Below are 20,986 nucleotides of genomic sequence, written 5' to 3' on the forward strand. Positions count from 1 at the left end.
CGCTCTTCCCAGGAGCTGGGGCACCGCGCTCCTGGGGACCACGTCCCGCCTGGCTGTGGAGGCTGACTCAGCATCGCCTGCTCCAAAGGGGGCCCCCAGGAGCCCTAGGAAAGGCGGCCTGTTGTCTGCCCCGGGCCGGCAACAACCTCCCCCACCGCCTCGGGCCGTCCCGCCGCAGGGTCGGTGGCAGAAGTCGGGCACAGCAAGGGCAGAGGATGCCCGGGTCTGGCAGCCCCCCGACTCACGGCAGTGGAGCTCGTCACTGTGGTCGGTGCAGTCAGCCCAGCCGTCACAGCGCAGCTCCTCCTGGATACACCGCCCTGTGTTACACATGAACCTGCCCGGGCACGCTGCAGAGAGACAGGGCAGGCCTCAAGTCCACGACCCCCAGCCCCGCCTCCAGCTCAGAGGAGCGAGACTGCAGCTGGGGGTCTCCAGGCCCGCTGAGCTGTGACAAGGGGCTTCCTACAGCTAGCGGGCGAGGGCTAGTCGAGGTCCCTCCCGCCCCCCCATGACCAAACCCCGGGAAGCCCCGGGCAGAGTGGAGAGAGGCTGGCGGGTGCACACGCAGTTCTACTGCCCCGTGTCCTTGGTCAGCCACATCCCCGAGCGCCAGGCTCCCCGTCGGCAAGTCGGAGCGGCAGCAGCTCTGCAGACGGCTGATGTGTCCCACCCTAGTGTCACATGGCATCACCGGCTTTCCTTAATTCTAAGACATTTTCCACATTCCGATGTTTCTGAAATTGGAATGTGTCTGACAACTGATGTCATCAGGCAGATGACAAAATGGAGAGGAGGCCGTTGTCACTTTCTCTGCACAGGTAGCTTAGTCACTTAACAAAGCGGTTTGTTCATCTAATTACACTTCTGGCGGTGAGTCGTGTAGTCGAATTTGAACTTAAATTTGGACGTTTGTGTGCAGTAAAAGTGACTCTTCCAAAAGGTTATTCTACGATGCAGGGTTGAAACAAAAAAATCACCATGGACATGGAAGAACCGGTATCCACAGCGGACAGTGAAATTAAAGGTCACGGAAACTGCCAGACCTCCTCCGTAGAGGTCACATAATTTTCAAAGCTAGGAGTAGTTAGTGTGATGATTCATGCCCCAGTATGTTCTAATGTGTCTCAAAAGCATGCTGTTAATCCTATAGGTGCTCAAAGACACACAGAGACAAGCACAGATTCTCAAAGTGATGCAGAACCAAAGGGACAATAGATCAAAGGAACTCGGGGGTGCTCGGCCTGAGATGCCGCACCCAGGGACCAAAGGACATGGCGTGTGCCGGCATTCACTGTCGGCCTTTTTTCACAAGTGCATCTAAGGTAGCCTTTTTCTTCCCCGCAGAAAGCTACTAGAGCAACTGATAATGCATCCTACCGGCTCCGATGGCCTAGAGTCAGGAGAGCACAGTGCTAATAAAATGCAGAACAGAGAGCTCGTCGTGGGCCCGCCCTCCAGCCAGGCCCCGCCTCCCGAGCGTGTCACTCACGGTCACTGGCGTCATAGGACAGGTACTCGGCCAGGAACCCGGTGTCCGTGTAGGACTGGTCCGAGTGGAAGTGGACGGTGATCTTGCTGCTGCCGCTGCTCACGACAAACTGGGGCCTCTCTCCACAGTACCTGGGGGCGGCAGGGGGCTCAGCGGGAGGAAGAGGACCCGCCCTGGGGCTGGGGCAGCCCCCCTCCCCCTCCCCCGACACCCACCTCTCCCCATTGATCTCCACGTAGTCCTTGGAGCAGGAGCCCAGGGGGACGTTGGGCTCCAGCAAGAAGAAGGCTTTGAAGTGCACCTTCACGTTTTGGTTGCCGGGCACCTGGGGAGAGAGATGCTGCTGACCCTCTGTGCGGCTTCGCTCCTTCCTAAGTCCGGGGTGGCCCGTGGCGGCCACGGGGCCAGGACCACGGCGGGAGAACGGCTGCCGGGTTCTTCCCTCCGGCCCACGGGGGCAGTAAGGACGTGGCAGGAGGGATCCGGGCTCCATGCCTGATAGAACTTCCAGACTTGCAAACAGCGAGACACACTATTACGTTACTAAGGAAGGCTGGAAAGTCCTCCCCCATCATCGACTGGACGGTGTGAGGTGCCCCGTCGGCAAGATGCCTGTCTCCTGCCGTCCAGCAAGCGCGTCCTCTGAGTGTCACTCAGCCTTTGGCCTCATCCCAACAGCTCCTCTAAGTGGCCGGCGCCCCTGCTCTCACGTCGCCCAGAGCGAGCCACGGCCGGAGAGGGAAGTCCCGGGCCCAGGTCCCTCCGTCACATCAGGCGCCGGCCAGGAGGCAGGTGTGAGCCCGGATCTGCTGGATGCTGCCCGAACCTGCCCCGCCCGCGGCCTCCATACTTGCACCTTAGGGGAGGCCGGAGGCACTCATCGTGCTCTCCCCTGCCGCCCTGGAGCATCCCTCCCCCTCCCTCTGCCTCCCTGTCCCTTGTCCCCCACCGCCTTCTCTAGCCGCCTCCACCCCCGCATCACAGCTCCTACCTCGATGTTCCAGGTGCAGTTGATGTTGGGCGGGTAGTGGCCTGGATAGTAGGGGCTGCTAAATGTGCCCTGGGCTGCATGCAAGTCGCCTCCACAGTCTGAAAGGAAGGGGAGGGGGGAGGGCGTGAGGACCACGGACCCAGGCAGGCCGAGAGCCCTGAGGAGCTGGCCAGCCTCCCTCAAGCTCCTGCCCGGGCACCCAGACACTCCACGACCAGGAGAGCCTGAGCATCAAAATGTGGTCCTGAGGCTTGTCCCCTCCTGGGCTGCCCCTTACTGCTCATCCGAGGCAGCTGGAAGACCATGGCCTCGAAGCCGGGGTGTCGGCGCTCGGTGTTGGTCACCAGCGTGACGAGCAGGACGTTCTGGGAGGAGAGGAGGGTCAGGTTGTAGGAGGGAGGGTATGTGCCACACAGCCTGCGGGGCAGAGGGGCGCGCGTTACGGGGCACAGAACCCAGCAGAAGGGCCCGGGGCGGGGTCCCAAGCCCTCCCCACACAGGCAACCAGCCACCTGGGTAAGGATCTCCTCAAAAGACTGTCTCTGTTTACAACAGCAAGAACTCAGAAACACTGAATGCCTAACAGTAGAGGACTCATTAAACACACTATGGACCAAATAATAGCAGCAACGTCAGTAGTAACAGCATCAACTACCAACACTTATTAGGAACACGCCAGGTACTGTCCTGAGTGCTTCTGCATCCATTAACTCAGGGATTCGTCACAACCACCATTAAATACTATTGTCCCCATTTTACAGATAAGGAAACAGAGGCAAAACAGGTGAAGTAACTTACCCAAGACTGCACAGTTAATAAGTGGCAGGACTAAACGAAAAGACAACGCATAGGATGGGAGAAAATATTTGCAAACGATGTGACCAACAAGGGACTAATCTCCAAAATATATAAATACAAACAGCTCATGCAGCTCAATATCAAAAAAACCAAACAACCCAATGAAAAAATGGGCAGAAGATCTAAATAGACATTTCTCCAAAGAAGACATATGGATGGCCAAGAAGCATATGAAAGGATGCTCAACATCGATAATCATTAGAGAAATGCACATCAAAACTACAATGAGCTATCACCTCACACCAGTCAGAATGGCCATCATCAAAAAGTCTACAAACAAGAAATGCTGGAGAGGGTGTGGAGAAAAGGGAATCGTCCTGCACTGCTGGTGGGAATGTAAACTGGTGCAGCCACTATGGAGAACAGTATGGAGGCTCCTCAAAAAACTAAAAATCGAGCTGCCATATGATCCAGCAATCCCACTCCTGGGCATATATCCGGAGAACACCATAATTCAAAAAGATATATGCACCCCAATGTTCACTGCGGCACTATTTACAATAGCCAGGACATGGAAGCAACCTAAATGCCCATCGACAGATAAATGGATAAAGAAGATGTGGTACATATAAACAATGGGATATTACTCAGCCATAAAAAGGAATGAAATAATGCCATTTGCAGCAACATGGATCGACCTAGAGATTATCATACTAAGTGAAGAAAGAGAAAGATAAATATCATACGATATCACCTATATGTGGAACCTAAAAAAAAAATGATACAAACGAACTTATTTACAAAACAGAAACAGACTCACATACATAGAAAACAAACATGGCTACCAAAGGGGGAAGGGGAGGAGGGATATATTAAGAGGTTGGGATTGACATACACACACTACTCTATATGAAACAGATGATCAACAAGGACCTACTGTATAGCACCGGGAACTCTACTCAATACTCTGAAATAATCTATATGGGAAAATAATCTGAAAAAGAATAGACATAAGTATATGTATAACTGAATCACTTTGCTGTACACCTGACACTAACACAACACTGTAAATCAACTATACTCCAGTATAAAATTTAAAAATAAAGTTAAAATAAAGTTTAAAATTTTTTAAAATTTAAGAGTCAATAAATAAAGAAATGGAGAAAAGAAATCTCCCCCCCCTCAAAAAAAAAAAACGGTGGTCCACTTCACTGGACCACCAGGGGAGCGTCAGGGGACTTCCCTGGTGGTCCTGTGGTTAAGACTCCGTGCTTCCAGTGCAGGGGGCATGGGTTCAATCCCTGGTTGGGGAACTAAGATCCCACATGCTGTGTGGTGCAGCCAAAAAAAAAAAAAGAAAAAGAAAAAAGAAAAAAATGTGGCAGGCCTGAAATTCAGACTCAGCACTCAGGCTCCAGAGGCCTCAGGGCCAAAGAGCATGTCATGTGCGCTAACCAACGCTACAGCCTGCAGCCATTACCAGTGACAGTCAGAGACACACTACTCACCTGGGAAGATGATCCTAACATACGCCATCTTTACAAAGCACATAACAAAACCACGTGTGCCATATAATCCTTTTTTTTAAAATAAATACACAAACCTACACATAGCAAAAAATTCTATAAGAATGTGCAACACACATTTAACACTGATTATTTCCAGATAGTACGACTGTGAGTGGCGTCTGTCCTCTTCGTGCTTGTCTGTTCTCCACTCTGCCGCCCAGGACCAGGTATTCATTTGCTGTACAGTCAATCAGTTAGAGAAACAGAAAGAAACCCTGCATGAAAAGGGTGTTTAGACCAAAGTCCTGGCTGTGAAGCTGTGGCGGCAGATGGCTCCCTCCTGGTGTGGGCCCGAAGTTTAGCCCCTTATTAGCTGTGAAACGTCTGCCCGGCTCATTTCCACAGGCAGCAGTGGGAGGCTCTGGTCCACTGAGTCAGGAGCGGCAGGGAGAGCCAAGTGAAGGCAGGTCACCCCTACCGGCAGCCTCCGATTCACCTCGGCACCCCCAGCAGGTGCAGTATGCCTTTTCTTAATTGAGGTACAGTTGACTTACACTGTCTCAGGTGTACGGCAAAGTGACTCAGTTATACGTAGATATATTCTCTTTCAGGTTTTTCCATTGTAGGTTATTACAAGGTACTGAAAATAGTTCTCTGTGCTCTACAGGGGGTCCCTGTTTATCTATTTTATATGTAGTAGTGTGTACCTGCTATCTATGCCTGTTTATTTACTATAACCCCGATGCTTTGATACCTGGGGCTTGCTGACCTGGAAAGGCAGCCCCACCCCCAGGGCCAGCCAATCCCTGGAGACAGTAAAGGCTAGGGCGAGACTTGCACATGCAGACTAACTCATCCAGAGCCCACACCCCAACACCTTCTCTGTGGAGGTCCCCTGCTCCAGGCCACTCTCCACCTGCCCTGGTCACCCAGGTACCAGACGACTGGAGACTGCCCTAGGGCCCAGAGCCCGCTGGAGTTATTCAAACCAGCCGCTCCGAAGGTGCTACCCTGCCCTGCCTTCGCCTTTCCTGGAGAATCTACAGCAAAGACTCTTGCCCACATTTCCCTCCAGCCCCCTCTGCCTCCTGATGATCCTGGTGCTTCCCCACATGGCCCTGTGTGGCCCCACCTCTCGGGAACTGTGAGTAACAAACTATCTTTTCAGCTGTTGACCTCACTATCGCTGAGTAACAAGGAGACCTTCATTTACAACAGCAGGTGGAGGAATTCCCTGGCGGTCCAGGGGTTAGGACTCGGCACACCCACTGCCAGGGCCTGGGTTCAATCCCTGGTCAGGGAACTAAGATCCCACAAGTCTCGTGGAAAGAAAGAGAAAAAAAGAGGAAAAAAAAGGAAGGAAGGAAAGAAGGAAGGAAGGAAGGAAGGAAGGAAGGGAGAGGGAGGGAGGGGGAGAGAGAGAGAGAGAGAGAGAGAGAGAGAGAGAGAGAGAGAGAGAGGGGGAAAGAGAAAGAGAGATAGAACAGCAGGTGGCACCTCCACTCCGGCAGGTAAAAGACAGGTGAAGGAGTGCGCAGCATCTAGGGGCCTGTGGGCCTCCGGCATCCTTGTCAAGGCTGACAGTCACCTCTGAGATGCCCCCCTGCAGCTCAGGCCGAGGACCACGCCACGCCTGCTCTCTGCTGCTTGCAAGTTGGCAGCGGCCTGAACCTCCAGCCTCCACTGCAGTCATTCCGGAGGCCCAGCCTATCACGGGCAGCCACCAGGCTCCCACTGCCCACCTCCACTCGCCCGGGACACTCACTGCACCACAGTCCGGGGTTCCACGGGGCTCAGGGTGTCATACACAGTGACCAGGTCACTGCCACTTTTGTCACAGGTTGCGACATCGAAGCTGCGGAAGGTGAGGCTCAGTGTGGAGTCAGCGTCCCCCCGCAGGGTCCACTGGCAGCGGGCGTGAGACGGGTAGGGGCTGTCGGGGAAGCCGGGCGTGGTGAAGCGGGTCGGCTCGCTGCCACGGGCGTGCAGGGCAAAGCTGCAGCTGTCTGTGTGGGGCAAGAGGATACGAGGCAGAGCTGGGCAGGGCCACGAGGGGAGCAACCAGGACCCCCGCCTGAGGTGGAGAGGCAGCCAGGCCTGGCCCCTCCGAGGTGTCCCAGGCTGCTCTGGACCCCGGAGAGACTGGGAAGGGGGCTTCTCATGGCCCGGGAGAGGCAGAGGGATGTGCTGGCCATCACCACCCTGTGACTTTGGGGGACCCCCTTGACTGAAGGTGCATCTGGCCACATACCCCCCGCTTCTCCTTTGGGAGGAGGGCGGATACTTACTGTCCTGGGTGCTCTGTACTGTTCTGGGGTCAGTGGCTGAAGAGCAAGAGGGAGAATAAAGCATTTACTGATATGTCCATTTCCTTATTCCTGCTTCCTTACTGCCCTAAAGGGAGGTGCCGGTCAGCAGGCAGTCTCCTCTCCTGGGCACTGGCCCTGGGATGCCCCAGGCCAGACAAATGCCCGCCCCGGCGCCCCTGCACTCACGGAAGGCCACCACTGAGGTCAGCACGAAGGAGCTCACGGCGCGGGCTCGGGGCGGCAGCGTGACCACGTGTTCCTGCGCCATGGCCTGCTCGGCCTCCTGCACCAGGTACTGGGGGATGCTGAACTCCGACCAGTAGTAGGCGATGATGCTGCCCTCGCTGGGGAGAGAGGGGCGAGCCTGAGGTGCCGGGGCCCACGCCCTCCCAGGTGCCCGCTGAAGACGGGGCAGGATTAAGAGCCTCCTGAGGGGCCTCACCAAGAGACTTTCTCCAGGCCGGGCCGGCCCCCAGGCTCTTGTACGCCCACCCACCTGCTGATCCCTTGAGCCCGAGGCCTTTGGGCCTTTTCCTCCCAGCCTCACGCCCAAGCAGACATGCTGTGTTGCGGGGGGCAGTGCAGCTCAGGCTCACGAGCAGGAAGAATCCTGGAATGGAGTCTGGGTTCTACCTCTCGCCTGAGCACACTGAGTCACAGCTTCTTGAGCCTGTTTCCTGAACTTGAAAGGGGCTGACAATGCCACCTGCCACACAGCATCCGTAAGGATTCAATCAGACTAGCAAAAGCAAAAGTACTTTGGAGATAAAGTCAGGACAAGGACTGGGGCCTTGGCTCTCTAGGCAGGACCTCGCGGCCTCATCACTCCGCGGGGCCCAGACGCTGCGCCACAGCAGCGCCCTTGCGCCGGCCGTCCAGCACCTACCTGAAGGCGGTCACAGCTGACCCCCTGTAGTAGGGGCCCAGGGCAGGGATCCCGCCGTATAAGAGCTTCAGCTGAGGGGAGAGGAGGAGGCTGGAGGGAGCGCCCGCGACCCCGGCCCCCCCACCCAGGCCACTCCCTCCCTCCAGGTGCCCGGGAGCCCGCATCACACACCAGCCCGGGCAGCTGGGAGCAGAGGGGAGCCTCCCTTCCGCTGGGAGAGGGCGCGCGTGCCAGAGCCGACAGCAGGGCCCGGGCTCTGCCCAGGGATGGGACTCACCGCTTCCTGCACCTTCTTGGCCAGGTTGGCAAACTCAGTGGAGCTGGAGTTCTCGTAGGCATCCACGAAGTTCTCGTTCGTGATCCTCAGGTAGCCATTGAAGACCTTCTGGACACGCACGGACCGGTCTGTGAGAGAACAGTGAAGGACGGTGGTCAGAGGAAGGGACGCACGCCCTCCTGTCCCCACACTGTCACAGCTGCCCTCAGCCACCCCCGGGGGAGCAGACCCCGAGCCCCGTCACCTCCCCGTGGGAGGGGCTCTCCTTCCCCTCCCCGCAAACCGCACCCTCCCTCCCTCCTGCTCACAGCAGGCGGCCCTGGGTGGGCCCCCGGAGGAGGGTCCACTCACACTGAAAGTGCCACACCAGGAGCCCCGCCATGAGGGACAGCAGCAAGAGGCCAGCCAGCACGGCTGCCGGCACCACCCACCGCCGCGGGCCTCCCTTCTCCACCTTCCTGGTGTTGTTGGCTGGCAGGAACTCCACGCCTTCCTCAAAGCCATTCATGTTCTGAACAGAGAAATCAGTGCACTGCCGGTCAGAAACCCCGGCCTCAGCAGCCTCCCAGCCCGGCTCGGGCAGAACCTCTCCACGCTGTCAGGTCCATCCAGGGAGGAAAAGCCAGGAGGAAGGAGCAGTGGCCTCCCCTCCATGCATCCCCAGGCATGTGCTGCTTAAGAATTGTGAGTTTAAATAAAAGGGAAACAGACAGCCCACCCGAACCCACTCATTGAGGCTGTCAGCTACATGAATCATCTTTGACGCAGGAGGATGCCCAGATGTGGGGACAGAGGGCCCAGCGCAGGGCCAGGATTGCCTCGGGCAAGCCGCGCTGTATGCCCTGACCCTAACCCTTGCTCCACCAATGTTTAACCGGCCAAAAGTAAAAAGTCAGTAAACTGGGCAGCTCTGCCGTGCCACTGCAGGACAAGTCACTCTGCTCTGAGCCTGAAGCCTCCCAGTCCAGGACCCCAAGGTGAGCTGAGAAGGCCAGGTCTCTACTGGAATCCACACCCAGGCTCAGACCCAAGAGCATGAAAAACAAACAAAACTTCCAACAAACAGGATGGCAGGGGGTCTCCAGGAAGAGGGGGGCATGAGTACGGGCGGGCAGGTGGGGTGTCTGCAGCATGCGATGACAGGTAGGCAACTTTTCCGCCCTCCAGCACACACTCTATCTGCTGCCCTAAACCCGGGGAGGGGCTGTGCCCTTTCATTCATTTATGATTATTGTTTTTTTTAAATTTTATTGATTTTATTTTTTGCTGTGTTGGGTCTTTGTTGCCGCGCGCGGGCTTGGGGCCACTCTTCGTTGAGGTGCGCAGGCTTCTCACTGCAGTGGCTTCCCTTGTTGCGGAGCACAGGCTCTAGGCGCACGGGCTTCAGTAGTTATGGCACACGGGCTCAGCAGTCATGGCTCACGGGCTCTAGAGCGCAGGCTCGGTAGTTGTGGCGCACAGGCTTAGCTGCTCCACAGCATGTGGGATCTTCTCAGACCAAGGCTCGAACCCGTGTCCCCTGCATTGGCAGGCGGATTCTTAACCACTGCGCCACCAGGGAAGTCCCGGGCTGGGTCCTTTTAGAGTTAACTGCCTCATACCTACCCCAACAGGGTGTGTAATAAAAGCAGTAGCCCCACCCCAAATTCCACAGATGATGTGGCCATTTTTAAGTTTACAGATGTGGCTGTTTTGGTATTAACCTCATAACTGTAAATGATGGGCTCGAACTTCCATTTCATGATTTGTCACATTCAAACATTACCTATTTACTCACTGTTGTGAAAGATTCTCCCCACTCCTGCCACATTTGGATACTCGTTTCTCTAACTTTAGTTTCCTAATTGGTTATATTTGTGACTTTATCTAATATCAAACACAGAAATACATCCCATAGCTAACCCTACCATGGTAATCATATTACAATACATAAATGTATCAAATCAACACGGTGTACATCTTATTATGTCAATTACATCTCAAAAAGAAATAAATGTTTTACAAGAAAATAAAAAACACAGCCCAGAGGCATTTAAAATGTTTCCAAGCTGCTTGTTCTGGAATTTGTCTCCATATTTCTAAATAATATGCCAATACCAGTAACTCTTGATTCATCTATATAAAATATAATCAGCTGACTTCCTATTATGATAGGGTGGATTTCAATGTCCTTCCTTCTCTGTCTCTCACCCATCCTCCCAATAGTTATGGGGCTAAAGTTTAAAAAAAATTATATCCATACTGTATGTTTTCATTATTAGCCTTTGAAAATATTGTTCACTATTGTTTGCTTCTCACTACAACCGAGTTGCTTTTCCTGCTGTGAATATCTTCATTTACTTGGGTTTCTTTTTAACACGTACCCAAGTCATTCCATACAATCTAAGAGCACTGTAATTGTTCTTCTAATCTTCCACATATGAGGTCTGTCAAAGAACCTCTCATTTCACTTTCCTCCTGGGGGTGCTCTGTCGTTTCCCATAGCTGCTGTCTGGGACTTCCTCCACCATCATCCTGGGAAGTTCCTTCAACTCCCTCTTGTGTGTACGGTTTGTCGTTGTTTTGTTTTTGTTTTTGTCTTTTTGGCTGCACCGCACAGCTTGCAGGATCTTAGCTCCCTGACCAGGGATTGAACTCGGGGCCATGGCAGTGAAAGCACCGAGTCCTAATCACTGGACCTCCGGGGAACTCCCAACTCCCTCTGGTGTTAAAACCCCTATTTCCTGGATTCCATGTCTTCATCTCTCTTGGCTTATTTCATTTGGGTGGGACACATACTTCAGTAGTTCCCAGAGAGGGACGTTTCTTGTGACTTCACATGTTTAGAAGGACCTTAATTCTGCACTCATGTTTGTTGATGGTTTGGCTGGGTATAGGACTATAAGTTTCAAATAATTTTCACTTCGAATTTTGAAGGCTCCAATGTTTTCCAGCTTCTAGACGTGCTTTGGAGAAATATGGTAATAGTACAAATCCATTATTTTCTATTCATGATTTGTTATCTTTCTCTGAAAGTCTTGAGTAAATGCTTTGAATTGGGTCTTTAAATTTCACTACACTGAACTCTCCACCTGCCCTCTGAATTTGGAAACTCGTATCTTTCAGTCTGGGGAACTTTCTTGTATTATTTCGTAAATTATGTCCTCCCCTGCATTTTCTCTTTTCTCTTTCTGTAAGTTCTATTATACTGATCCTCTGCTTTACTTATCCATCTTGTTTTGTAATCTGTCTATTGAGTTTTTCACTTCTGCTATCAAAACTTTCATTTCCAAGAGTTCTTTCTTATTTTATGAATTTTGGAGGCAAAATCTTCTCATCCTGATATTTCTGTTGAGTAACTTTCCTCTGTTGTTGACTTTCTCTTCCGTGTTGAAGGCTTTCCTCAAATGCTTGAGGATGTGTGGCTGTTTACTCATATTTAGGAATGAAGTCCTAAAGGTTGTTCAGAAGCTCTGTGGGCATGGCTTGTCCACAGGTGGCTTCACTTTGGGCCACAATTCAGTGGCTAGCAGATATTTTACTGGGCACTCACAACTGCTAGGCTGTGTAGACCCTTTCTATGGGACAGCTTAGTTACTGCAGAGAATAGTTTTCTAATCTTCTGGGTGGGGTGATTTAAACCCAGCCACTACCATTCAGAACATGGGAGAGAAGAGACCTGTGACTGTTTTCCCCTTCACTTCAGGCTTCTGGCACCTGCTGTCCTCAAGTCTGGAGAAACTGATTTCCCATCCCTTATGGGGGACTTATGGGTAGGAGTAGCTTTGTTTGGGATGGAGGTGGGGCTCTGGGGATTTCTAACAATGCCCTTCCCTGTCTCATCTCTATCTTCCATAAATACCTGAGCCCAATTCCTGAGTCTGGCAGAGGATGTTATCAGAGAAATGCTGGAAGAATACTTCCAAGCACCAAAGAGAGGTATGTCTCTTCAAATTGAAAGGGTTCGCTGAATGGTGAGAAAGATAAATGAAAAAGCACACATAACAAAAGATATCATGTTGAAATTTCAGAACACCAATGCTTCAAAGTACATCCCCTATTGCAAGTGACGTGACTGACAAGGGCTTAATTTCCAGAATATACAAAGACACACAGATGGACAACAGGCACACAAAAAGATGCTCAACATCAATAATTATTAGAGAAATGCAAATCAAAACTACAATGAGGTATCACCTCACACCAGTCAGAATAGCCATCATCAGAATGTCTACAAATAGGGCTTCCCTGGTGGTGCAGTGGTTGGGAGTCCGCCTGCCGATGGCAGGGGACGCAGGTTCGTGCCCTGGTCGGGAAAGATCCCACATGCCGTGGAGCGGCTGGGCCTGTGAGCCATGGCTGCTGAGCCTGCACGTCCAGAGCCTGTGCTCCGCAACGGGAGAGGCCACAACAGTGAGAGGCCCACGTACCGCAAAAAAAAAAAAAAAAAAAAGTCTACAAATAATAAATCCTGGAGAGGGTGTGGAGAAAAGGGAACCCTCCTACACTGTTGGTGGGAATGTAAATTGGTGCAGCCACTATGGAGAACAATATGGAGGTTCCTTAAAAAAGTAAAAATAGAGTTGCCATATGATCCTGCAATCCCACTCCTGGGCACATATCTGGAGAAAACCATAATTTGAAAAGATACATGCACCCCAATGTTCATAGCAGCACTATTCACAATAGCCAAGACATGGGAACAACCTAAATGTCCATTGACAGATGAACGGATAAAGAAGGTGTGGTATATTTATACAATGGAATACTACTCAGCCATAAAAAATGAATTGATGTCATTTGCAGCAACACGGATGGACCTAGAGATTATCATACTAAGCGAAGTAAGTCAGAAAGAGAAAGACAAATACCATATGATATCACTTATATGTGGAATATAAAATACGACACATGGGAATTCCTTGGTGGTCCAGCGGTTAGGACTCCACGCTTTCACTGCTGAGGACATGGGTTCAATCCCCGGTCGGGGAAGTAAGATCCCGCAAGCCACAAGTCGCGGCCAAAAAATAAATAAATAAATAAATTAGAATACGACACAAATGAACTTATCTACAAAACAGAAACAGACTCAGACATAGAGAACAGACTTGTGGTTGCCAAGATGGGTGGGGGGAGGGAGCAGGGGAGGGTTGGACTGGGAGTTTGGAATTAGCAGATGCAAACTAGTAGATATAGGATAGATAAACAAGGTCCTACTGTATAGCACAGGGAACTATATTCAATATTCTGTGATAAACCAGGAAAAGAATATGAAAAAGGATATATATATGTAACTGAGTCACTTTGCTGTATGGCATAAATTAACACAACATTATAAATCAACTCTACTCCAATAAAGTAAATGTTTTTAAAGGAGTACATCCTCTGCTTGCCTATCTGGCTTTTTCCCCCTCTCTCACATTTTACATTTCTTTGTCATTTAGTTCTATTTTGGGATTTAAAAAAAAAATTTTCTCTCATAAACCTTCTATGGAATTTTTAAAATAGTTTCACTGAGGTACAACTGACATAAAATAAGCTGTACATGTTTAAAGTGTACAATTTTTGGCATATATATACAGCCACGAAACTATCACCATGATCAAGATAATGAACCTATCCATCACCTTCCAAAGTTTTCTCCTGGCTCTTCCCTCCTCCTTTCCTTCCTGACTCCCTTTCCTGTCCCCAAACTACCACTTATCCGATTCCCATCAGTAAAGATTAGTTTGCTTCTTCTAGAACTTTATATAAATGGAATTAAACAGTATGTACTCTTTACTGTCTGACTACTTTTACTCAACATATGAGATTCACCTGTGTTATTATGTTTATTATATTAACAGTGCATTCCTTTCCAGTGTTGAGTAGTAGCCTATTGAATGGATATAACACAATTTGTCTACCTAGTCACCTGTTAATGGATATTTGTGTTGTTTCCAGGTAGGGGTGATTACAAATAAAGCTGCTATAAACGTTCCTGTATGAGTCCTTGTACTGGTATATGCTTTCATTTCTCTTGGGCAAATACCTTGAGTGGAATAGCAAGTCTGTATGACAGCTGTACGTTTAACTCTTTAAGAAACTGCCAAACTGTTTTCCAAAGTGACTGTACCATTTTACATTCCCATCAGCAGTGTGTGAGAAATCCAGTTGTCCACATCCTATCTAACACTGGATGTGGTCAGTCTTTTACATTTTATCTGTTCTAACAGAAGTATAGTGGTATCTCACTGTGGTTTTAAGTTCCTTTTCCTTACTGACTAATGACGTTGAGCATCTTTTCAGGTACTTGGCTGCCGTCTGTTTATCTTCTTTGGTGATGTATCTCTTCATATCTTTTGCCTAGTTTTTAAAATTGGTTTGCTTAGTTTCTTATTACTGTATTCTGGTTACAAGTCCTTTATCAGATATATACTTTGCAAAGGTTTTCTCCTACTCTGTGGCTTGGAGTTTCATTCTCTTGACAGTGTCTTTTGAAGAAGAGAAGTTTTTCATTTTGATGAGGTCCAATTTATCAGGTTTTTCTTTATGGATTCTGATTTTGTGGCTGTATTTAAGAAATCTTTGCATAACACAAGGCAACAAGGATTTTTCCTATGTTTTCTTCCAGTAGTTTTAATGTTTTAGGTTTTTCATTTAGGTCTAGAATCCATTTTGAGTTAAAATTTTTTTTTAATGGTGCAAGGTATGGATCAAAGTTCTTTTTCTTTTTTTCCCCTTTACATATGGATATCCACTATCATCTGTTGTGCAGACTATCCCTTTTCTACTGAATTGCCTTTACACCTTTGTCAAAAATCAGTTGTCCAGTTATACACGGGTCTATTTCCAGGCTCTAATCTATCCCATTGATCTCTTTGTCTATCTGTATGCTAATACCACCCTGTCTCCATTACTGCAGCTTTGTAAGACAAAAAAGCTATTGAAATAATAAGTGAGTTTAGCAAGGTTGTAGGATATAAGATCAGTATCTAAAAATCTATTGTACTTCTATACATTAACAATTACCAACTGGAAATTAAAACAAAAACAAAAACAAAAACATCAACAATATGAAATACTTTTGGGAAAATCTGACAAAAGATGCAAAACACCTGTATGCTGAAAAATACAAAACGCTGGTAAGAGGAAATTTAAAAGACAGAAATGAATCAAGCAAATATCCTGTGTTCATGGATTGGAAGACTCAAGAGAGTTCAGATGTCTGTTCTCCTCAGATTTGCCTACAGAGTCAATACAATCTTGATCAAAACCTCAGCAGGCTGTTCTTAGAAACTGATGAGCTGCTTCTGAAATTCACATAGAAATGCAACAAGCCCTGAAAAAGAACAAAACTGGAGGACTTACATCACCGGATCTCGAGATTTACTAAAAAGGCAACAAATGTTTCATTTATTTATTTACTTATTTACTTATTTTTGTCTGCATTGGGTCTTCATTGCTGCGCCCGGGCTTTCTTTAGTTGCAGTGAGAGGGGGCTACTCTTCGTTGCGGTGCGCAGGCTTCTCACTGTGGTGGCTTCTCTTGTTGCGGAGCACGGGCTGTAGGCACACGGGCTTCAGTAGTTGTAGCTTGCAGCTGTAGAGCGCAGGCTCAGTAGTTGTGGCGCACAGGCTTAGTTGCTCCGTGGCACGTGGGATCTTCCCGGACCAGGGATCGAACCCGTGTTCCCTGCACTGGCAAGCGGATTCTTAACCACTGCACCACCGGGGAAGTCCCCAAATGTTTGTTTAATTTTAAAAAATCATATATCATATATTTAATTTCCAACAGTGACTTTTATCCTTAGATAGTTCTTTATTGAGCAGAGTCTTTTCTATTTTATGAATGCACTACCTCCTTGTTCTTTCTTAGGATACGAACTTGCTTGTTTTTATATTATCTTCAGAATCTTGTCTTTGTCCTTCTAGGCTATAGGTTTGCTTCAAATGTCCAATGGTCCTTAGTTGTCTAATCATACTTGAAAATGAAAAAACCTCAGCAGGCTGTTCGTAGAAACTGATGAGCTGCTTCTGAAATTCACATAGAAATGCAACAAGCCCTGAAAAAGAACAAAACTGGAGGACTTACATCACCGGATCTCGAGATTTACTAAAAAGGCAACAAACGCTTTTATTTATTTATCAGCTAGACTCTCTGAGCAGACTGTGTAAGGTTTTTTTTGTTCTGTTTTTTTTTTTAATCTAGGCACACGGGCTTCAGTAGTTGTGGCATGTGGGCTCAGCAGTTGTGGTGCAAAGGCTCAGTTGCTCCATGGCATATGGGATCTTCCCCGACCAGGGCTCGAATCCGTGTCCCCTGCATTGGCAGGCAGACTCTCAAGTCCCTGTGTGTCTATGTTTATATGTGTTGGAAGAAATGTAACATAATAGTTTAATATGTTTATTTTCAATGTACAGGGTAATTTCACAACTGTTTTCCTACCCAAACCTCACAACAATCCCGGAATCATGCGTGACTGGTGCCCTCACTGCCGTTCTACAGAAAGGCAGGGAGAAATGGTGACCTTGCAAGATCACACAGTCACTGGGTGGCAGATCCAGATTTGATCCTGATTTTCTACCTCCCTGTGGTCAGCTTCCAGAACTCAGGGAGCAAGTATTCTGGGATATGGGAAAGCAAACTCCTTGGGAAGGGGAAGGTGGCCAACAGCATGGACAGCGGAGCCCAAGGGCCACCCCAGCCTGGCCGTGGAGCAAGTTGTCAGCCATGGCGCTGGCTCATAGGCAGGGCCCTGGTCGTCCCTGCACTGTGAATACCAGGCTCCACTCAGCCCAGAAATGCTGTTTAATCAGTAACTAGGCGACTTCCTTTTATTACCCTACTCTTGGCTCCATTTTCAGGCATATTAGAGATCATCTTGCCTAACCCAGTCCTTTCACTGATAAGGAAACTGAGGCTGAGAGACAGGGAGTGACCTGCCCAAAGTCACAAAGGGAGTGAAGCCAGTAAAGCAGCAAAGCGGGACAAGCCACACCAACCCTCGTTGGGGTTTCACGGATGCCCGGGATTGCGTGGCTCCCGGGAGCAAGTGGCAGGGAGCTCCCATCCGTCAGGCTTAATTGAAAACATAACCTTCTCCCTACACATAACCATCTCTCTATAGACACAGCAGAGCCAGCAGAAGAGGGAGGAGGCTGGTGCCTGCCTCTGCCTGTCCTGTGTCTTTCGTAAAAGTAAACACATTTACAGGTGCAGATACAAAACACAGTGTTGTAAAGCAGGTGCTGGCCTACCACAAACAGAGGCCATGCAACTCTCATGGCCTCTTCTCCCCGGCCAGCTCGAGTTAGATCTTGGCTCAAGGCCAGCTCAGACAAGAGAGCAAGGGATGACTTCCTGGAGGACAGACAGACATCAGGGGTGCACACAGAGTGAAGCCCCAAAGGGACAAAGTGGGAGAACCCAAGGGGTGGGGTGCAGGGGCAAATCAGATCACCACAATCCCCACCCAACTTCCTGGAGGGATAGAGGGAGTACCAAAAATCCAGGAGGGGAGACATATAAGCCCTGGAAACTATCATATTTTCTGATGGTTTAAGCACACCAGTACAAATGATGCCTATCCTCCCCAAGGTCAGTGGTTGTCCAAAACACTAATTTATAGAAGGTAAAAAGGAAAAGGCATATTTTATCTGATGCTATAGGAGAGACCTTTGCGGTCACCCTACTCCTGTTAAGTACGAAACTCACCAGGGCTGAAAGCTAAATGCTTAGCAAGCAAAACTGTGTCCAAGTCAACCACAGAGTCCTCATGCTGGCGAGGACCCTTTACCTGGTTCCCCAAGTGCACACTGATGGCCTGGCACCGGCCACTCGCTCACCAGGGCCCACTCTCCCACTGGCTCCGGGGACCAGCAGATCCAAAGCCGGAAGGTGGCATTGGCAGCTCAGTGCGGTCCTCATGGTAGAAAAGCTACTGGTAAGTGTTCACGTGCATAAATAGCAAAAACAATACTAACTATCTAAAAATCTGCACGAGATTTCAGTCGAAGCAGACGGAGAAGAAAGAAATCTTCATGCCAGGCTCTCCTTTTAAAGACTGTTCCTCATTTGGCCAAGGTTGGGTGTGATTTGCCGGGAAGGCAGGGGATGAAGCTGAAGACTGAGGAGGCGGCCGAGAGTCCTGGGAGGGGCCCCAAAAGGCCCTCACGTGACGTCTGGTGATGTGCTTCTGCAGCTGAGGATCAAGGTCAAGGGGCAGAGGTGATGTCACTGGCTGGAGACACCGACCTGAGACGAAGACGAGGGTGGCTGGCTTCATGTGCCACTCCCAGCTCTGCCGTGGACTGGTGGCAGGCGCTCTTCACTCACCGGTTCCGTGACTCGGTGTACCCACCACCAGCTGGGATGGATTTCAATTCCATGATGTCATCCCGCCACCATGGTCATGAGGACCATAAAATATCCCTGAGATGGTTCAAGCAAGAAAGCACAGTCTCAGCACCTGCAATGGTTTTCCAAGGTGAGGGCCAATTCCATGGCACTTCGAAGATGCTTTTCTTTTCAAGAGGAAAGACAAAGCCAGCGTGACTGTCATGGCCGCTCCCCGATGCCATTTCCAATCAGACCCTGGCCAGAGTCCCCAGAAACTCAGCATGGGCTCAAGGCCACCGGAGACGACAGAGCAAGGAGTGTATTCCAAAACTTAACACTGCATTTGTCATCCTGGGAGATGCTGAGAACAGTACAACGCGTAGCACTGAGATACCAGGGGTGAAACTGGAGAAAGGCCCCTTCTTCAAGCTGCTGGCTATGAAGGGACCCTGTACTTAGATGGACTCTCTCCAGTTAAGTCAGCACCCACAAAAAAATTCAAGAGGCTGTGGGCAGCGTGCAGCCAATATGCAGGCTCCCAAGGGTGGGGACTTCACCTATCCTGTGGCCACTGCAGTCCTGGCCCAGCAAAATGATGAGCACAGAAAGGATACTTGATTTGCTCATCACAGGATGATTGAAGCAACAAAGAAGGGAAAAGAAACCCATGTCGGAATCCACCCACTCACCAGCCCGGGGCATCTGATCCCAAAAGAAGCCAGATTCTCAAGAAACAGGAAGCTCCCATTGATCGTACCACTCCAGCATACTCCAGACTTGCCTAGCCATGAAAAATACCGATAAAAAATAAATAAAAGAAGCACAGCGCTTGCTCAGCATCCACATTCCCCAGCCCCTCTCCCTGGAGATCCTAATGCAGCACGGCAGGAGCAGAGCCCTGGGGTCCGCAAGTCTAACCTGTGTCCCAGGTCATTCTTGGGAACTAGCCTGTGAGAATACACTGCCGCCTACCCTTCCCAGGAGGCTGCTGGCCCGGCTCACCCACCGCCCGCCACAGTGAGAGGAGCCAGCTGGGTCGTGTCAGTTTCAGTCAGCCTATTTTAAGCAACCGCCTGGGATGCAAGGTACCTGCGCAAAGGGGCTGGACTTGGCTTCTGCACCCAGGACCTCCCCACAATAGGTTATAAGCACCATCCAGAAACCCCGGAGGCTGCCAGCAGGTTTCTGCGGACACACTCTGCCAGCCAAGGCCGGTCAGCTGGTGACAGACTCCCAAGACCCTCGGCCTTCTTGTTGCTTGACCCTCTCACCCCTCCCCTTCAACCTCGTCACTGTCCTCAGCTGCCCCACCCGAATAAGGACCTGCCTGAAAATGGGTGAGGCTGCGGGGCCTTAAGGAGGATCCAGAATTACCTGCAGATCTGTGAGTCTAAGGAGAACAGAAAGCTGACCCAGAGCCAATAGCTCCCACTGAAGGAAATTAAATAACCCCAAACTCTGCACACCTGGTCAGAGCGGGACGGAAAGTCCCAGGGGGCTGACTCAGCCAACGCGGGCACTGTCGGCCCGGGACCCGGTGGTTCTCTGCCAGCCAGCGTCAAGCTCCTGCAGGTTTCATGTCTGTGTCCCCTCCCGATTCCTGGCACTGCCCAGGGCCCCGCCCCCCACCTATACCACTGTGGCACTGGCACCACACCACCTGCAACCAGACTCCGTGGATACAAGCCTCTTTCTTTTATGAGGGGTTGGAGTTGGTGGATTTCCACCCCTTCAACACTGGTCTGGGGGTGCTAACCTTGACCCCAGCCAGGAGGCCCCCAAAGCCATAAGGAAGCAGGAGGCTGGCACCATCCTGCCACTCTGAAAGGCTCTGCTCCTGTCACCACCTCCCAAGCCCAGCCTGTCCCTGAGGACACAGCCCAGGGCCAAGCCCCTCCAGGAAGTGTCCAAGGACCACCCTGGTCCACAGTCTCTCTCCCTGGGACCTCACCTCCCTCAGACCCTTGGCATCAATGATACCCCCCAGCCACAGAGAGCGGACAGGCAGTCCTAGGGGGCCAGGCTGCCCCACCTTCCTCTTTGTACTGCCTCTCTACCCCGTACCGGCTTCCCCTGACCTTGCGCAGGGTTAGAACCTGACTGATTGATGGGCTGAAGGACTTCTCTCTTCCTAGCCAGAATTAGGTAGCCTACCCAAGGCAGGTGCCAGGACCCAGGCAACTTTCCAGACCTGTGTGCACCCCTAGAAGGGGAGAGAATGCTCAGTCCACACCCCAGGGATCTGCTGATAGCCCCCCAAGCTCTCTGGTGTCAGCCAGCCCGGCCACCTGTTATACCCGATACCGATACCGAGGCATCTAAGTTTAGGCCCTCCCGGTCTCACCCTCTCCCAGCCCTCAGTTAAATGATCCCCCAGGGCACAACCTCTTTTGTAATTCCAACCAGAGAATTCCATCTCAGATGGG

The 20,986-nt window shown here is 50.4% G+C and overlaps 1 protein-coding gene across 1 annotated transcript in view; it reads right to left on the reverse strand.

The window, feature by feature from the left end:
• ST14 (ST14 transmembrane serine protease matriptase) overlaps positions 1–20,986 on the reverse strand; it is a 38,213-nt gene that overhangs the window by 7,953 nt on the left and 9,274 nt on the right. The window contains exons 2-12 of the mRNA XM_007456582.1: positions 8,613–8,772; positions 8,262–8,389; positions 7,985–8,055; positions 7,285–7,442; positions 7,078–7,113; positions 6,555–6,795; positions 2,761–2,900; positions 2,484–2,581; positions 1,708–1,817; positions 1,493–1,623; positions 246–350 (exon numbers count right to left, since the gene is read on the reverse strand). Coding sequence (XP_007456644.1) covers positions 246–350; positions 1,493–1,623; positions 1,708–1,817; positions 2,484–2,581; positions 2,761–2,900; positions 6,555–6,795; positions 7,078–7,113; positions 7,285–7,442; positions 7,985–8,055; positions 8,262–8,389; positions 8,613–8,772 — 1,378 coding nt within the window. The remainder of the gene's footprint in view (positions 1–245; positions 351–1,492; positions 1,624–1,707; positions 1,818–2,483; positions 2,582–2,760; positions 2,901–6,554; positions 6,796–7,077; positions 7,114–7,284; positions 7,443–7,984; positions 8,056–8,261; positions 8,390–8,612; positions 8,773–20,986) is intronic.

The sequence above is a fragment of the Lipotes vexillifer genome, unplaced genomic scaffold (assembly GCF_000442215.2).
Source record: "Lipotes vexillifer unplaced genomic scaffold, Lipotes_vexillifer_v1.1 scaffold583, whole genome shotgun sequence".
Lineage (NCBI taxonomy): Eukaryota > Metazoa > Chordata > Mammalia > Artiodactyla > Lipotidae > Lipotes > Lipotes vexillifer.